The 14,225-nt window shown below is 61.5% G+C and overlaps 3 protein-coding genes across 5 annotated transcripts in view; all 3 read left to right on the forward strand.

Annotated features, from left to right (window-relative positions):
- Positions 1–291, forward strand: part of PLEKHM2 (pleckstrin homology and RUN domain containing M2) — a 38,182-nt gene extending 37,891 nt beyond the window's left edge. For both annotated transcript variants that reach the window (XM_059135020.1, XM_059135021.1), the window contains one exon: positions 17–291. In XM_059135020.1, coding sequence (XP_058991003.1) covers positions 17–151 — 135 coding nt within the window. In that variant the 3' untranslated portion in view covers positions 152–291. The remainder of the gene's footprint in view (positions 1–16) is intronic.
- A 1,702-nt stretch (positions 292–1,993) lies between these two features.
- SLC25A34 (solute carrier family 25 member 34) lies at positions 1,994–6,504 on the forward strand. The gene is made up of 5 exons (XM_059135025.1): positions 1,994–3,066; positions 3,655–3,720; positions 3,804–3,956; positions 4,336–4,470; positions 5,055–6,504. Exons 1-5 carry the CDS (start codon positions 2,689–2,691, stop codon positions 5,235–5,237), a joined length of 915 nt encoding a protein of 304 aa, XP_058991008.1. The 5' UTR covers positions 1,994–2,688; the 3' UTR covers positions 5,238–6,504.
- Positions 6,505–6,634: 130 nt separating this feature from the next.
- Positions 6,635–11,487, forward strand: TMEM82 (transmembrane protein 82). Of its 2 annotated transcripts, none has more exons than XM_059135022.1 (7): positions 6,635–7,080; positions 7,511–7,638; positions 7,794–7,866; positions 8,060–8,234; positions 8,919–9,333; positions 10,553–10,734; positions 11,022–11,487. In XM_059135022.1, exons 2-7 carry the CDS (start codon positions 7,551–7,553, stop codon positions 11,133–11,135), a joined length of 1,047 nt encoding a protein of 348 aa, XP_058991005.1. In that variant the 5' UTR covers positions 6,635–7,080; positions 7,511–7,550; the 3' UTR covers positions 11,136–11,487. The 2 variants fall into 2 exon arrangements, with proteins under 2 accessions (XP_058991005.1, XP_058991007.1); XM_059135024.1 differs by having other exon boundaries at positions 6,635–7,036.
- Positions 11,488–14,225: the final 2,738 nt, after the last annotated feature.

Raw genomic sequence — 14,225 nt, forward strand, 5'->3', positions numbered from 1 at the left:
CCCGGAACCCCCACAGGTGGACCTCCCCCACAAGGCCATCCAGGAAGCCTCCAACAAGAAGTTCGAGGACGCCCTGAGCCTCATCCACAGCGCCTGGCAGCGGAGCGACAGCCTATGCCGGGGCAGAGCCTCCCGGGACCCCTGGTGCTGAGGAGGAGCCAGTCGGCATCCCGGGGCCAGGAGGGGCCTGCTAGCAGCACCCACTATCCCCTCGTGTGGCTTGGGGCCAGGGTTGCCCCTGTGTTCCATGGCCCACTCCCGCCCTGGGGGACAGAAGCACTGACGGGGGCTCGAGCCAGGGTCTCTGCCCTCGCAGGGATACAGAACGGGTCCTCCACACTCTCGGGCTTCCCGCCCGGCCGGCGGTGACTGGAGAGCGCTGGGGCGGAGGGTCTGAGCCCTATGGGCTCTGCGTACGCGCGCGGCATGTACAGATGCGTCTGCCTCTCCAGGATGGCGATGAGAGTCAGGCCGACTCTGCGGGGAGCAGAAGGACTGAGAGGGCAGGAGTCCCCTCTTCCTCTCCTGGGTCAGGGGTCCCAGCCAAGGCCTGACCATCCTCGTTCACTTTTGAACACTCAGCTGGCCGCGCAGGGAAGTCGGACGCTGGGGCCGCCATGCATGCTCCCTCGCTAACACCGCCCCAGCCGCCCTGCTGTCTTCCAGGGAGGGCGCCCGGCTGGGGGCTGGGGTGGGGGGCTGGGCAGCCCCTCCCTGGCTGCCCGGAGGCCCTGTGTGTCCAAGGCACCCATTCTCCCCAGACTGCAGTGCCAGGAGGACCCAGGAGTCAGGCTCTCTCCTCCTGCCGGGAGCAAAGGAGAGGGGGGAGGGCTCGGAGTGGGGCAGAGCCCCCCAGTCTGGCATCCCGGCGAGTGCCTCCTGACTGTCCCCTGCTTGGCTGGAGCCAGACCCCCTGGGGAAGGGGTCAGATGGTCTGGGTTTGGGTTTTGTTTTTTTTTTTTTTTTTTTAAATAAAATAGACACGTTATATTGCCAGGACTTGTCACTGGCCCTTTGTGACCGGGCTGGGAGTGGGAGATCTCTGCACCCCCCGCCCCCACCGGCTGCCTCTCCCCTCCCCGTCTAAAGCCGCTCGGCCATTCATTCCTGATTTTCTTCCGTCAGCTGCTGTGTGCTGACGCTGGGCGCCCGCTCACCCACTGCCCCGGTGCTGCTCTCTGGAGCTCAGGCCCTGAGGGGTTCTTGGCCTGACTTTTGCTCTTATTTCCTGCAGTGCCCAGGGGAGGGGAGGACACTCCTCTAGTCCCAGGGCCTGTCTCCACGGCCGGCCTCCCCAGCTCTGGGGGCGAGGGCCGGGATAAACCCGAGAGTCCAAGCTGCCCCCAGACGGCTTGTTGAGCTACTGCCCTGGGGGCTGACCAGAGGGTGCTGCCAAGCTTAACAGGTGCAGGCAAGGGAGGAGAGGGGAGCCTGAGGCACTCGAGCACCTGGCAGTGCCCACCCCACCCCAGCCCTCATCCCTGGTACAAAAGGAGTGGGTGCTGGGAAGGGTGGGCATGGAGGCTGTGGAGCATGGCGGCTTCGGTGATGCGGGGTGTCCATGGCAGAAGGGATGCCCTGGGGACAGAGACCAGGGTGGTGCTGGCTTCCAGGGGTGTGAGGTCCCTTCTGACACAGAGCCATTTCCACACCAGGGCCTCTCCTCCAGACACCTACGGCCCAGAAGGGGCTCCCACCAGAAGGGGGGCAGGACTGGGGGGCAAGTCCGCATGGGGTGATGACCAAAGCCTCGGGCCACTCTTTGAGACACACGGCTCAACGGCCCTGAAGTCATCTGAGGCAGGGATGGGGAGAAAGGAGCCAGAAGTTGGGAGAGGGGCGAGTGGGGGGGAATGCGAGCCATCCTTTACCGGGAAGAGCCCTGTGCTAGGTGTGCTAGGTGTGCTGTTCATACATCTCTAGCCCTCCAAAAAACCTCTGAGACAGATATTAATATTCCCAAGTTACAAATAGACTGAAGCTAGCAGGGGGAGTGATTGCCCAGGGTCACACATGACAGCGGAGCCTGGGATTCAGAACCAGTTCCACAGGGCTCGAGAAGCCCTTTGCCGCCTCTGCTCTCCCTGACAGTGGAACCAGAGACCTTGGGAGCTGGGCTGGAAGACTGAGGCTGGGGAAGGGCAGCCGCAAAGACGGTGCAGGGGGTTGAGGGTAGTGGCTGCATTGCCCGGGCATGCGGCTCCGGGTCCCGCCCTGGGCTCTGAGCTGCAGCAGGGTGGACTAGGCCAGAAGTACCCTTTGCCCCAGGGCCAGAGGAAGGGCAGGAGGACAAGAAAAGCTGGAGGAGGTGTCCCTGCTGACGGGCACCCTCTCCCCCGCCCCAATCAGCCTCCTGTCCCAGGTGACCTTTTCCCCAGATCCCAGGGTCCAGGCACACCCCTGCTGGGAGGTGTGGAGAACAGAGAGAGCTGGGATTGGTCCGAGCCAGCGGGGGCGTGTCCGGGGCTCCGCCAGCCCCAGTGGCGGAGCAGAGCAGGTGGACTCCCGAGATAGACCAGGGGCCACCGGGCCTACCGACTGGGACCTCTGCCCACCAGACATGGCCCCAGGCCCCCTCGATCCCCAGCCCTGTGGCGGGGCAGGGGTGCAGAGAGCCTAAGCGCCCCCACCCTAGGGCCTGTGCCCAGGCCCCTGACCTGGGCACGGCCAGCCTCAGGAACAGAGGCCATGGAGACGGTTGCACCAGCTGTGGACCTGGTGCTGGGCGCCTCGGCCTGTTGCCTGGCCTGCGTCTTTACCAACCCCCTGGAGGTGGTGAAGACGAGACTGCAGCTGCAGGGGGAGCTGCAGGCCCGCGGCACCTACCCACGGCCCTACAGGGGCTTTTTGGCCTCGGTAGCAGCTGTGGTCCGTGCAGACGGGCTGTGTGGCCTGCAGAAGGGGCTGGCCGCTGGCCTCCTTTACCAGGGCCTCATGAACGGCGTCCGCTTCTACTGCTACAGCCTGGCGGGCCAGGCTGGCCTCACCCAGCAGCCTGGTGGCACGGTGGTCGCGGGCGCGGTGGCTGGGGCACTGGGAGCCTTCGTGGGGAGTCCTGCTTACTTGGTGAGTGCCTTGTCTCCAACCTCCACCACCCCATGACCCAGCTTTCCAGTGGGGAAGGGAGGGTGGGCGCCTCTGGAACCTTCCAGGCTGGCTCTGGTACCAGGCGGGGTGGGGCGGGCCGGGTGGGGACGTTCCCAGGAACATCCCTGCGTGGGGGTTGGAATCTGTCCCTGGGTGCAAAGCCCCGGAGCCTTGCCCCATGCTCCTTCTCCTGGGGTCCCTGCCCCACTGGGCCTGAGTCAGGGGAGGGGATAGAGGGTGACAGGGCGGGTGCGGGCTCAGACCCAGTGTGGACGCCCGTCTTCCTATGTGGCCCAGCAAGTTCAGAATAAGCAGGGCCTCCGCGGACTAGGCCAGAGGCTGAATAGTCACCATCCCACTTGGTCCTCGGAACAGTGGGAGCGGGCAGGCTGGGAGAAGGTCAAGTGACTCGCCCCAGGTCGCACCAAGATGTAGACCCAGGCCGACTGCAGAGCCTCCCCACCAAACCCTGTTCCCCATGCCCCCTACACAGTGGGTGCGGGCTCGTGGAGGTCTGGAGGTCGGGCCGCTGCTTGTCCAGTCCCTCTGTCACATCTGTTCCCACAGGTCAAAACGCAGCTGCAGGCCCAGACAGTGGCCGCGATGGCCGTGGGGCACCAACACCATCACCAGGTAGGGACTGTCCCTCCCCAGAGCCCCCTGGGCTGGGTGGGCTGGCAGGGGCTGCCCAGTGACCCAGTGCCTTCTCCCCACAGAGTGTTTTGGGTGCCTTGGAGACCATCTGGCGGCAGCAGGGCCTGGCAGGGCTATGGCGGGGCGTGGGTGGGGCCGTGCCCAGGGTCATGGTCGGCTCAGCCGCCCAGCTGGCCACCTTCGCCTCTGCCAAGGCCTGGGTGCAGAAGCAACAGGTAAGGAGCCAGGGACACCCGTGCCCACCCTCAGACACGACAGAATCGGGCCCTCTGCCTCCGTTCTCCCTGTGTGGGCTCTCATCCCATCCCAACATCTCCAGCTGGACGCCCACCTAGGCAAGGCCAGTGGGAGGGGGGGCAGACAGGGTCCCTGAAGAGAGCTGAGGACCCCGGCTCTGCCCTTGTGCCCAGCAGGGGTGGGGGCCGGAGCCCTGACGCCGTGAAGGAGCTGGGCTGGGGGAGTGGCTGGAGGGGCCTGGTCTGCTCCCTTTCCCGCAACTCTTCCAGCCCGCAAGTATGGGAGGGTAGGGTGGGCGCCAGGGGGGTGGGGAGATGGCAGCGGCTGCAGGGGTCAGAGCCTGTCCCAACCCCACAGTGGCTCCCGGAAGACAGCTGGCTGGTGGCCTTGGCTGGAGGCATGATCAGCAGTGTCGCTGTGGCCGTGGTCATGACCCCCTTCGACGTGGTCAGCACGCGGCTCTACAATCAGCCCGTGGACGGAACTGGCCGAGTGAGCAGGGGAGGGTGCAGGGGGGATGCGGGGAGCTGGAGAGCATGCCCCAGTGTGCACGCGCGCACATACACACACACAGCCAGGGACGCGCAGATGTGTGACATACACGCAGACACACCGATTTGGCCGGTTTGCTGAGCACTCACGTCCCCGGCACGGGCTAAGCACTTTATTCTACCCTCACAACCACCTTCATTTTCCTGCTGAGGAAACGGAAGATCGGGGCCATCTAGTGACGGGCCTGAGGTCACCCAACTAGGCCTGACCCCACGGCCGCCACGTACCGTCACGCAGGTTGTGTTCAACACAAAGGTGCCCTCCAAAGGCTGAGAAGGGGACGAATTCCACTCGCATGCCACTAGCCAAATCTTGGGCGCCGGGCATGGGCTGTGGCTACCTGGAGGAAGAGGTCTCACCTTAAATGTCACAGCCTAAGGGGTCACCTTTATGTACGTTGCCAGCTTGGGGACAGTCTCTCTGCTGATGTACGGCAGGGGCCCCTCCACACAGACACACGCCCACTTGTACCAGCCAAAACCCCATGACCCCTGCAGTGACCCCCACCCTGCCTCTGTCCCCAGGGCCAGCTGTACGGTGGCCTCGCCGACTGCCTGGTGAAGATCTGGAGGCAGGAGGGCCCCCTGGCCCTCTACAAGGGTCTGGGCCCAGCCTACCTGCGCCTGGGTCCCCACACCATCCTCAGCATGCTCTTCTGGGATGAGCTCCGGAAACTGGCCGCGCGGAGCCAGCACCAGGGCACCTAGGCGGCATCCCTTGTCCCCATCTCCCAACACAGCCCGGGACCCAGGAGCGACGGCCCACTCCGGCTGGGAATGGCCGTCTCAGAGCAGGCCACAGGCCCAGCCCCGGCCACACGACCAAGGAGAGTGTGGGCAGCTCTGGTCAACCCAGACCCACGGCCCACTCGGGGCCGGAGCTGCTTGTTCTGGATCACCAGCTGCTCTGTTTTCTGGCAAGTTCTCTTCCCTCTGCCTGGGTTACCTCATCCCGTAGCCTTACCCGTGACTATAATAACCGCTCCGGGTCGTGACCGTTACCCCGAGTGGGGTCACTCGCACGCATCGGCTTGCTTGGTCCTCAAACAGTGCGAGATGGTGAAATCCTCTCTTAGCAGGGGACGCTGAGGCTCACCAGGTAGGAAGCCACACAGCTTTGAAGGGACAGAACCAGGACTGGAACTTAGCTCTGCCCAGCCCAGACTGGTGCCTCTGGCAAGAGCCAGGACCATGGCGGCTGGAGAGCCTGCGTGTCACTGTGCACATGCCTCAGGCTTCCATCAAAAAGCCCCTCAAGCCAGGGGTTCAAACAACAGATGCTGTCCACACTCTGGGGGCTGGAAGTCCAAGGTCAAGGTGTCAGCAGGGTTGGTGTCTCTGAGGCCTCTCTCCCTGGCGGCCCAGGGTCCTCACACGGTCTACCTTCTGTGTCTATGTTCGAATCCCTTCTTCTAGGGACACTGGTCGTGCTGGACTAGCTCCTGCCCTAACGTCCTCCTTTTAACATAATTCCCTCTTCAGAGACCTCATCTCCAAGTACAGTCACAGACTGGGGGTTAGAACTTCAGTGTACAAATGTGGGGGAGGGGAAGGCATAATTCAGCCTGTGACATCCACAGAGAGCTTTTACGAGGGCCTCCTAGATGCCCAGCACTGTGGGCGTTTGCACAAATCCTCATGACCGTTCTGAAAGGGAGCTCTCGCGATGCCCATTCTTCAGGTGAGGAGACTGAGGCCCGGGGCAAGGAAGTGACTTGCTTAGGGGAGTCGCAGAGCCAGGTGTCCTCATCTGGGGCCCTCTCCCTGAGCTGAAGCCACACTCCCGCCGCTGAGCGTGTTCCTCAGGGCCCCGCTGACCTTTGTGCTTCAGAGATGGACACCGAGTCCCTGGACGGGACAGGATTGGCCCAGGTCAAGCAGCCTGAACCGCCTACCCCGCCACACCCCATGTCTGCTCTTCCCAGGGGTACCCCTAGCACACACTCCAAACCAATAAAGTTTTCTACTTTGTTTACTTCAACGACTCCCTTCTGCTGGCAGCCTCCGGCTCCCCCACCCCTGAACCCCCACGCTTAGCTCTCTCTCCTCGATCTGGGGAAGGAGGATCCAGAAGTCTTGGGGCAGGCCAGCCGCACCCCACCACGTCCAACCGATGGAGGCCTGCCACCTAGCGGCCAGGGAGAGGACCGTCGGGGAAGGACGTGCAGTGGCTGAGGGAGAGGAGGGCCCCCCACCGGGATCTCAGCCTCAGGCTGTGGGAGGGGCCCTGCCTCCAGACCTCAGGCTGTGCGGGGGACAGACCACCTTCCAGACCACAGGCGGAGGGGCGCCGAGCCTCGGACTGTGGGGACACCGACGGCCCCTTCCAGAACTGGGGCTGAGGGGCAGAGCCCAGAAGCAAGGCTGGGGGCCAGGGCAACAATGACACCTGGGGCTTCAGGAAGGCGAAACAGTGGGCATCCAACTTGAGCGGGGACAGAGGCCAGGACCAGTGCTGGGGACGGTCCTCACGTCGTGCTGCCCAGATGTGGAGCCCCTGAGCAGCGGTTGGCTCTCAAGGCCCCACAACCCTCGGGCCCTGAAGGCTGAGGTCCCTGCCCCCCCTCCCCGCCCCTCTCCTCCCCTCTTCCCCCCTCCCACTTCTTTTTTTTTTTTTTTAAAGATTTTATTTATTTATTTGACAGGCAGAGATCACAAGTAGGCAGAGAGGCAGGCAGAGAGAGAGAGAGGAGGAAGCAGGCTCCCTGCCGAGCAGAGAGCCCGATGCGGGGCTCGATCCCAGGACTCTGGGACCATGACCTGAGCCGAAGGCAGAGGCTTTAACCCACTGAGCCACCCAGGCGCCCCCCCCTCCCACTTCTGACCCCACTCTTCCCGGACTTCTGATCCCCCACTTCTGGCCGCTCCCCTCCCCCATCTCCACCCTCCCCCTCCCCCCCTCCCCGTGTTCTGACCCCTCCCCGCCCCACCCTTCCCTCCATGGACACCTTTGCCCCATGACGTCGATCTCTCTGGTGCAGATCTGGCCGGAGGCTGGGGCTGCGGCTGATCCCAGCGGCCATGTTCTCCCTGCCACCCCTCCCCTCCTGGCTCCCCAGCCTCCCCTCCCTCCAGTGGGGCTCCGGCCTCCTCGACTCTGTCCTTCAAGGTGAGCGCCGCCTCCTCCTCCCACGCAGCGCCACCCCTGGGCCCCCCTGCTTTGGGCAGCACAGGGTGGACCCCCCACGTGGGTCTCCCACCGCCTCTCACCCCGCCAAACTCTCTCACCCTGCCAAACTCGCTTGCCCTCCCTCCTGCCCTCAGGCCTCATCGGGGCCAGTGGAGTCTCGGTCCTGAACAGCCTCCTGAAGGTCTACTTCTTTGTGAACTGTGCCAAGTGAGTGTCTGCCAATCCAGCCCACTCCTGGCCCCTCCCCTGAGCGCCCACCCCCCAGCCCAATCCGGCCTCCAGTGGGGAGGACTGGAGGGGTGAGAACTCCGTCCCCAGAGAGTGTTTCTGGGGGCCCAGGGCCGCTGCCTGGGCCGAGGCTGATGGTTCTGACCCTGCCCACGCCCGCTCTGCCCCACAGCAAGCCCAAGCGGCAGCTGGAGAAGCAGCGGCTGCAGGCCCAGTGGGCCTCCCTGGAGACTGTGCACCTGGCTGGGCTGGCCTTGATCCTGACCGTCCTGGGGGCCCGGGTGGCTGCCCTGGTGGTGCTTGAGTTCTCCCTCCGAGCTCTGTCCACACTGCTCTCCCTGGGCCAGGTAAGACTTCCGGCGGTGATGAGTCACTCCGAGCCCTGGGCCCTAGTTTTCACCGGAAGCGGGGTGGGGGGGGCAGCGGGAGCACCCTGTCTCCTCGCCACCCCCTTTCTGTAAGACTGAGACTGGAGAGTACAGATTGCCTCCTGGGACTGGGAGCACAGACCCCTGCTCACCCGCTCTCGCAGTGGCCCTCAGTGGCCGCAGCCCCAGTCCAAGAAGAGAGCGGTGGCAGCTCCCGGCTGTGGCGCCCCCCATGTGCCAGGCAGGCGCCCACCAGCGACTTTGGGTGCGTCATCTCGCGTGTCCTCACAGTCCTAGGGGGTAAAGCTCTGCTGTGACCTGCATCTCACAGGTAGGGAGACTAAGGCTCAGAGAGGGTGAGCGACTTGTCCCAGGTCAGCCAGCAAGAGGTAGAGTCAGGCTTTGAACCCAGGTCTTCAAGTCTCTGAGCCACCAACCTTCAGTGGGTCCCAAGTAACATTCGTGAGGGAAATCAAGCAGAAAGAAATGGTCCCAGGAGGGCTTGACTTGAAGGCAATATTCCTTCTTGGGGAACGATTCCCAAGGTTCCTTCTGGCTCTAGCCTCCTACAGAGTGGTCTGTGTGCCTGGTGAGAAGCAGCCGGAGGCCTGAGCACCCCCAGCCCTCCCCACTGTGCCCCTCTTCTGCTTCCGCCCCGCGCAGGGCTCCGAGAGGGAGAGGCTGCAGCTGTACCTTGTAAGCCAGTACTCCCTGGGCTGTGGGCTGACCTGCGGCCTGAGCTTCCTGCAGGAGGGTGCCCCTCACCGCACCTTGAACTTACTGCTGGGCCTCTGGCTGGCCACCCTGCTGGGCACCGGTGCCAGGCGCCTCTGCCGCCACGTCTGCCAGTTGTATGAGCTACACAGCAGCCAGCACTACTGCGGGGTCTGCCTGGGCCTGCTGGCCGGTGCTCACGGCCTTCCCAGGCTGCTGGCCCGCGCCCTGGCTGTGGCCTTTGCTGTGGGTGACCTGGCAGCTGTGGCCCTCATCAACCGGGATTTCCCGACCACCTCGGATGCCGTGCGCTTCTGGACGCCGCTCGTCATCTGCTACGCCCTGCTGGTCATCTACATGCAGGGTAGGGGCCGCCACTCGGGTCCTGGGGCGGGCAGCTGGGCCACTCAGCACTCACATCCCGTGGTCTGTCCTGGGTGCAGCACCATGCTGGGACCCGGGGAGGCCACCCACGATTAGACCCCACCCCTGCCATCCCAGCGCGCCTGTCTAGCAACAGAAGCCACAGGGAACAACTCGGGGAAGGGTGTGTTGTGCTGTGGGAGCTCTGAGGAGATGGAGCTTGTATAGGTCCTAGCAGGGGGAACCAGACATGCCAAACCCCAGAGGTGAGAGAGGGCATGGCACTGTCAAACAATTGGAAAAAATGGAGTGTGGCTGTCACCCCAAGGGAATGGGGAGAGGATGAGGCTGGCCAGCTGCATGGGGGCCTGATGGGGAGCCCTCATCAGCCTGGCTGGCCATCTGCTGAAAAACCACTACAGGTTTTCAGTAGGGGAGAGCAATCTGGTCAGATGTGGGCTGTAGGAAACACCATTGGCTGCAGGGGAGAGATGGGGCAGGACAGGGAAGTGCAGTCAGGCAGAGAGCAGCAGGTGCAAAGGCCCTGAGGTGGGAGTGAGCTTGGTATGCTTGCTGAACAAAAAGAAGACCTGGAAGGCTCTGGGATAGGAACAGGAGCAGGTCAGAGGCGAGGTGAGGTGGGGTTGGAGAGCCGGCATCCTATCAGGCAGGACCTCACCGGCAAGGTAAGGAGTTTGGAGCTTACCCCCAACGCAGTGGAAAGTCCTGGGAAGAATGTAAGCAAAGGAGAGATTTCATCTTGTTGATCCGTTTAGAAGGTCACTAGCTGCTGAACAGACATGGAGTAGACACCTGACCTACAAAGTCAAAAACAGAAGCCAGAGCTGGGACTAGGCAGGGCAGCAGGAGCGTGGAGGTGGGCTCAGGTGGGGATGTACTTAGCAGAAAGTGTCCCCAGGGTTTACCGAGGCATCAGATGTGGGAGTGCAGTGGTGGTGCCGGGGACTCCTCCGCTTGGAGCTGGAGTGCTCCCCCACCCCCAGTGCAAGCAGAGCACAAAACAGCAGGAGGCTTGGGGGTGAGCAATGAGCCTAGGAGGCGGGTACTCAGAGAGTGGGGGTGGGGGAGGGAGGGTTGCGGGGTGCGGGGGTGGGGTGGGGAGCTGGGAGGTCCAGGCTCCGCTCCAGCTGGACCTGAGGTTGGGGCTCCAGGTATGGTGGCAGGCAGGGACAAGCACCCCCTTCCCCCCACCCCCATAGAGGAGCAGCGGCAGCACCCCGGCCTGCAGAGTCACGCCCAGACCTTGCTGGTGCGCATGGGCGGCCTCTTCGTGCTGCTGCTGACCGTGGGCAGCTGGCTAGACCTCCTGGGAGTCGTCCTGTCCCTGCTGGGCGAGCTCTGGTGCCTGGCGGGCAGCCGCACTCTGCTGGACCTTTGCCAGGTACAGATGGACCCTCCTCCCCGAGCGCCCCCCCCCAGACCCTGAGCCCTGCCCCAGACAGCTCAAGGAGCCTCAGCACGCCCCAAGTTTAAGAAGACCTGGGATGACCTTTCTTGGGGTGGGGCAGAAGGAGCTGAAATCCCCTCTTTCTCCTGGTGTTAACCTTTGACCGCTCAGAGGTCCCGGGTTGGAGGAAGGGCCTGGGTAATGGAAGGCCTGAAGTCCCCCACCAGAGGATGGGGGAACTGAGTGGTGTCCTCCATCTTTCCCAACACACCTTCCCTCAGGATTTTCCATCCCGGAGGCCGACAGTGTCTGCTGCAAGGGAGTCCCAGCCCCAGCCCTCAGCAGCTGCCCAGCCCTCAGCAGCCGCCCAGCCCCGAGGCCCAGCCCCCTCCTGACCTGCCTTAGCCAGGACTCGGAGTCTGTCTTAGGCCCACCAGGCGTTTCTGGACGCGTTGACCCCAGGGCACTGCCCCGAGGCAGAGGGACAAGGCTGGCCCCCACCTGGAGCTGGAGTTGGGCCCTGGGGGCTCCTGGCAGGGAGGGTTGGGGTTAGCAGCCTCCGAAGGGGGGCACCAGAGGCCAGTGGGTAAAGCCCCGTTTTTCTCAGGATGGACAATGGGTACAACCCCCTGAGACCCTCCTTCCCCAGGGGTTTGGGGAATGAGGGAGAATTGCGTCCTCAGAATGACCCCTTTACTGGCTTCCCTCACCTCCTCCATGAACAATAATAAAGATGATTTTTCTCAACCTGTGCTTAGAATCATGAACATACAGAGAGGGAAAGAGGCTTTTCTGAAGCCACACAGCCCTTCTGGCTGGGGCAGGTTCCGGGGGTACATGCGGGCTGGGTTCCCTGGGGTTCAGGAGTTCCATATTGATGTGTCTGAGGAAGCAACGGGGACCCAGTGGAGGACTCATGGTCCAGCACCCACCTGCAGTCGTGATGGACAGTGTCCCTGTCCCGTCTCAGCCTAGGCTGTCCAAGACCACGAGGGTCCTTGCCATCTCAGCCTCGTTCAGCCCTGTCTCTCCTGCAGGGCCCAGCCCAGGAGACCACAGAGTAACTGGGAAAAGGTTGGGTACCAGCTCCTCTGCTTACTTGCTGTGTGCCCTTGGGTGGGTCGCTGCCACTCTCTGAGCCAATCATAAGAAAAATGGCCACGTGTAGGGTGCTTACCACGTGCCAAGCACTTTTACAATCTCATTTCGTTCTGACATCAGCCCCAAGAGACAATTACTGTTATCCCTTTTTAACAGATTCAGAAACAAGCCCAGAGAGGTTATGTAACTTCCTCAAGGTCACAGAGCTAGTTAGTGGTGAAGCCAGGATTGGAGCCCAGGTGGCCTGCCCCGCAAAGTGCAAGCGCTTTGCATGCTTCCTGCTACCCTCTTCTCATTGAAGAACTGGGGCCAGGGAAAACCAACAGAGGTGCACATAAAAAATATGGCCGATCCATTCCTGGAAGGTTCTGGAATGTGGTTCCAGTCACCTTGTGAGCAGAGTAGCCTGAGGCTATAGGGATTGAGGGTCCTTTCCGAGGAGGGGCCCCACAGGGCAAAGAAGACTCCTAGCTAGGGGGTGTCCGGGGGACTACGGTGGTCAGGTTGTCCGGGAGTGACAGAGGACACCCAGGGAGGAGGTGAGGCGAGAAGGTTCTTGGAGGATTCCAGGTTCTGGCGAGCCTTGCTTCTCAGCAAAGGCCACCATGGTCACCCAAAGGTTACTGCTTCCAGACAGACAGCATCTGGTATAGGATTCTCTGCTCCCCCCCCCCCCCCGGGGCACACCTGGGATACAGAGGCAGGCTGGCCCCAAAGTTGGACAAGGTGGCTTCAGCTCCTTCCTCCAGAAATGGCCACCTCAAACCCAATCTCTGATCCCTTACTCCCCCTGCTCTACCCCCAGGAAGGCCTCTCAGCTGCAAAGTAGCTGAGGTGGGGGGAAATGCCTGTGGTTGCCCCTCCCCCAATCCAGGGGAGCCCCCCTCTGCCTGGGAGCATGTTCAGTTCCCTCTGGGCAGGAAACTTGCCCCAGTCTGGGAGGAAATGGCTCAGTTAGCTGGGCACACGGCCAGCCCTTGCCAGACCCAGACTGGGCACTGGGTTCCGACTCAGGCCCAGTGTTTTTGCTGGAAGGTTCCCTGGCCTCCTGGCCCCCAACGCAGCCAGAGACCCTGTGGGGACAGTGCTGGGAGGGGATTAGATTTGGCGGTCCTTTCCTTTTTATGGACACAGGGACCATTTCCAAACAAAAACTGAGCCACGTGGGTTGGAATAGGATTCTTTTCTTATCTATTAAATTATTTTTGTGAAAAGTCTGACAAGGGTATAAAAATTAGATCACTCTAAGTGAGGCATTTAGGAAATCTCCATACCAAACAAAGAAAAACAGGCCTGAAGTCCAGAGAGCAGAGGAAATACAGAAGGTCTGGTCTGGAGTGGAGTGTGCAGCTGGGACTCATTCTCCTCCAGAGACCATGAGCTCCCGAATCCTGGGCCCAGACCAGCAGCCTTCTGAGGAGGTGCGAGACCAGGCTCCCCAGTCTCTACTAAGAGAGAATGGTAACCTCCAGCTGGGATTGGGGTGAGCCAGACTCCTCCCTCCTGAGCCCCCTACTTCTGGCTCTTCTGAGCTATGGCATTGCCCCTTTGGGCCTCCTGTGTGCCTTCCCGTATTTGCTCATTCACAAGTAATTCCTGAACATCTGCATGGGGCCAGGCTCTGGGCTAGAAAAGATGCAGAAGTAACAGCCATGCTACCAAGAAACAAAGCTGGGTAAGGCGATAGAGTGGCAGGAGCTTGGGGCGAGCGGGCTAAGGAGAGTGTGTGTGTTAGCCACAGCTGCATAACAAGCAGTCCCAAAATTAAGCAGCTTAAAACAACAGATACTAATTGTCTCCCTCGTTTTTTTTTTTTTTTTTTTTTTTTTTTTTTTTTTTTTTTGAGAGAGAGAGTGTGTGTGCTTGAACAGGGTAGGGGGCAAGAGGAGTGTGGAGAGGGAGAGGGAGAATCTCAAGCAGGCTCCATACCCAGTCCAACACGGTGCTCTATCTCACAACCCTGAGATCATGACCTGAGCCGAAATCAAGAGTCAGATGTTTAGGGACGCCTAGGTGGCTCAGTTGTTAAGCAGCTGCCTTCAGCTCAAGTCATGGGTCCTGGGATGGAGCCCCAGGTGAGCAGGGAGCTTCTCCTCTCCCTCTCCTGCTCTCTCTGCTTGTGTTCCCTCTCTCACTGTGTCTTTCTGTGTCAAATAAATAAATAAAATCTTTTTTTATCTTTTTTTAAAAAAAAATATTTTATTTATTTATTTGACTGAGATCACAAGTTGGCAGAGAGAGAGAGAGAGAGAGAGAGAAGGAAGCAGACTCCCTGCCAAGCAGAGAGCCTAATGTGGGACTTGATCCCAGGATCCTGAGATCATGACCTGAGCCGAAGGCAGAGGCTAAACCCACCGAGCCACCCAGATGCCCCAAATAAATAA

Source organism: Mustela lutreola, chromosome 10, assembly GCF_030435805.1.
Source record: "Mustela lutreola isolate mMusLut2 chromosome 10, mMusLut2.pri, whole genome shotgun sequence".
NCBI classification, from domain to species: Eukaryota; Metazoa; Chordata; class Mammalia; order Carnivora; family Mustelidae; genus Mustela; species Mustela lutreola.

Bases quoted from the DNA above. Each gene is read 5' to 3' on its own strand.
- TMEM82 (XM_059135022.1), top strand. From the start codon at position 7,551: ATGTTCTCCCTGCCACCCCTCCCCTCCTGGCTCCCCAGCCTCCCCTCC. The intron at 8,235-8,918 runs GTAAGACTTCCG...CGCCCCGCGCAG, and splicing joins CACTGCTCTCCCTGGGCCAG to GGCTCCGAGAGGGAGAGGCT. The intron at 9,334-10,552 runs GTAGGGGCCGCC...CCACCCCCATAG, and splicing joins GCTGGTCATCTACATGCAGG to AGGAGCAGCGGCAGCACCCC.
- SLC25A34 (XM_059135025.1), top strand. From the start codon at position 2,689: ATGGAGACGGTTGCACCAGCTGTGGACCTGGTGCTGGGCGCCTCGGCC. The intron at 3,721-3,803 runs GTAGGGACTGTC...TTCTCCCCACAG, and splicing joins GGCACCAACACCATCACCAG to AGTGTTTTGGGTGCCTTGGA. The intron at 3,957-4,335 runs GTAAGGAGCCAG...CCAACCCCACAG, and splicing joins CCTGGGTGCAGAAGCAACAG to TGGCTCCCGGAAGACAGCTG.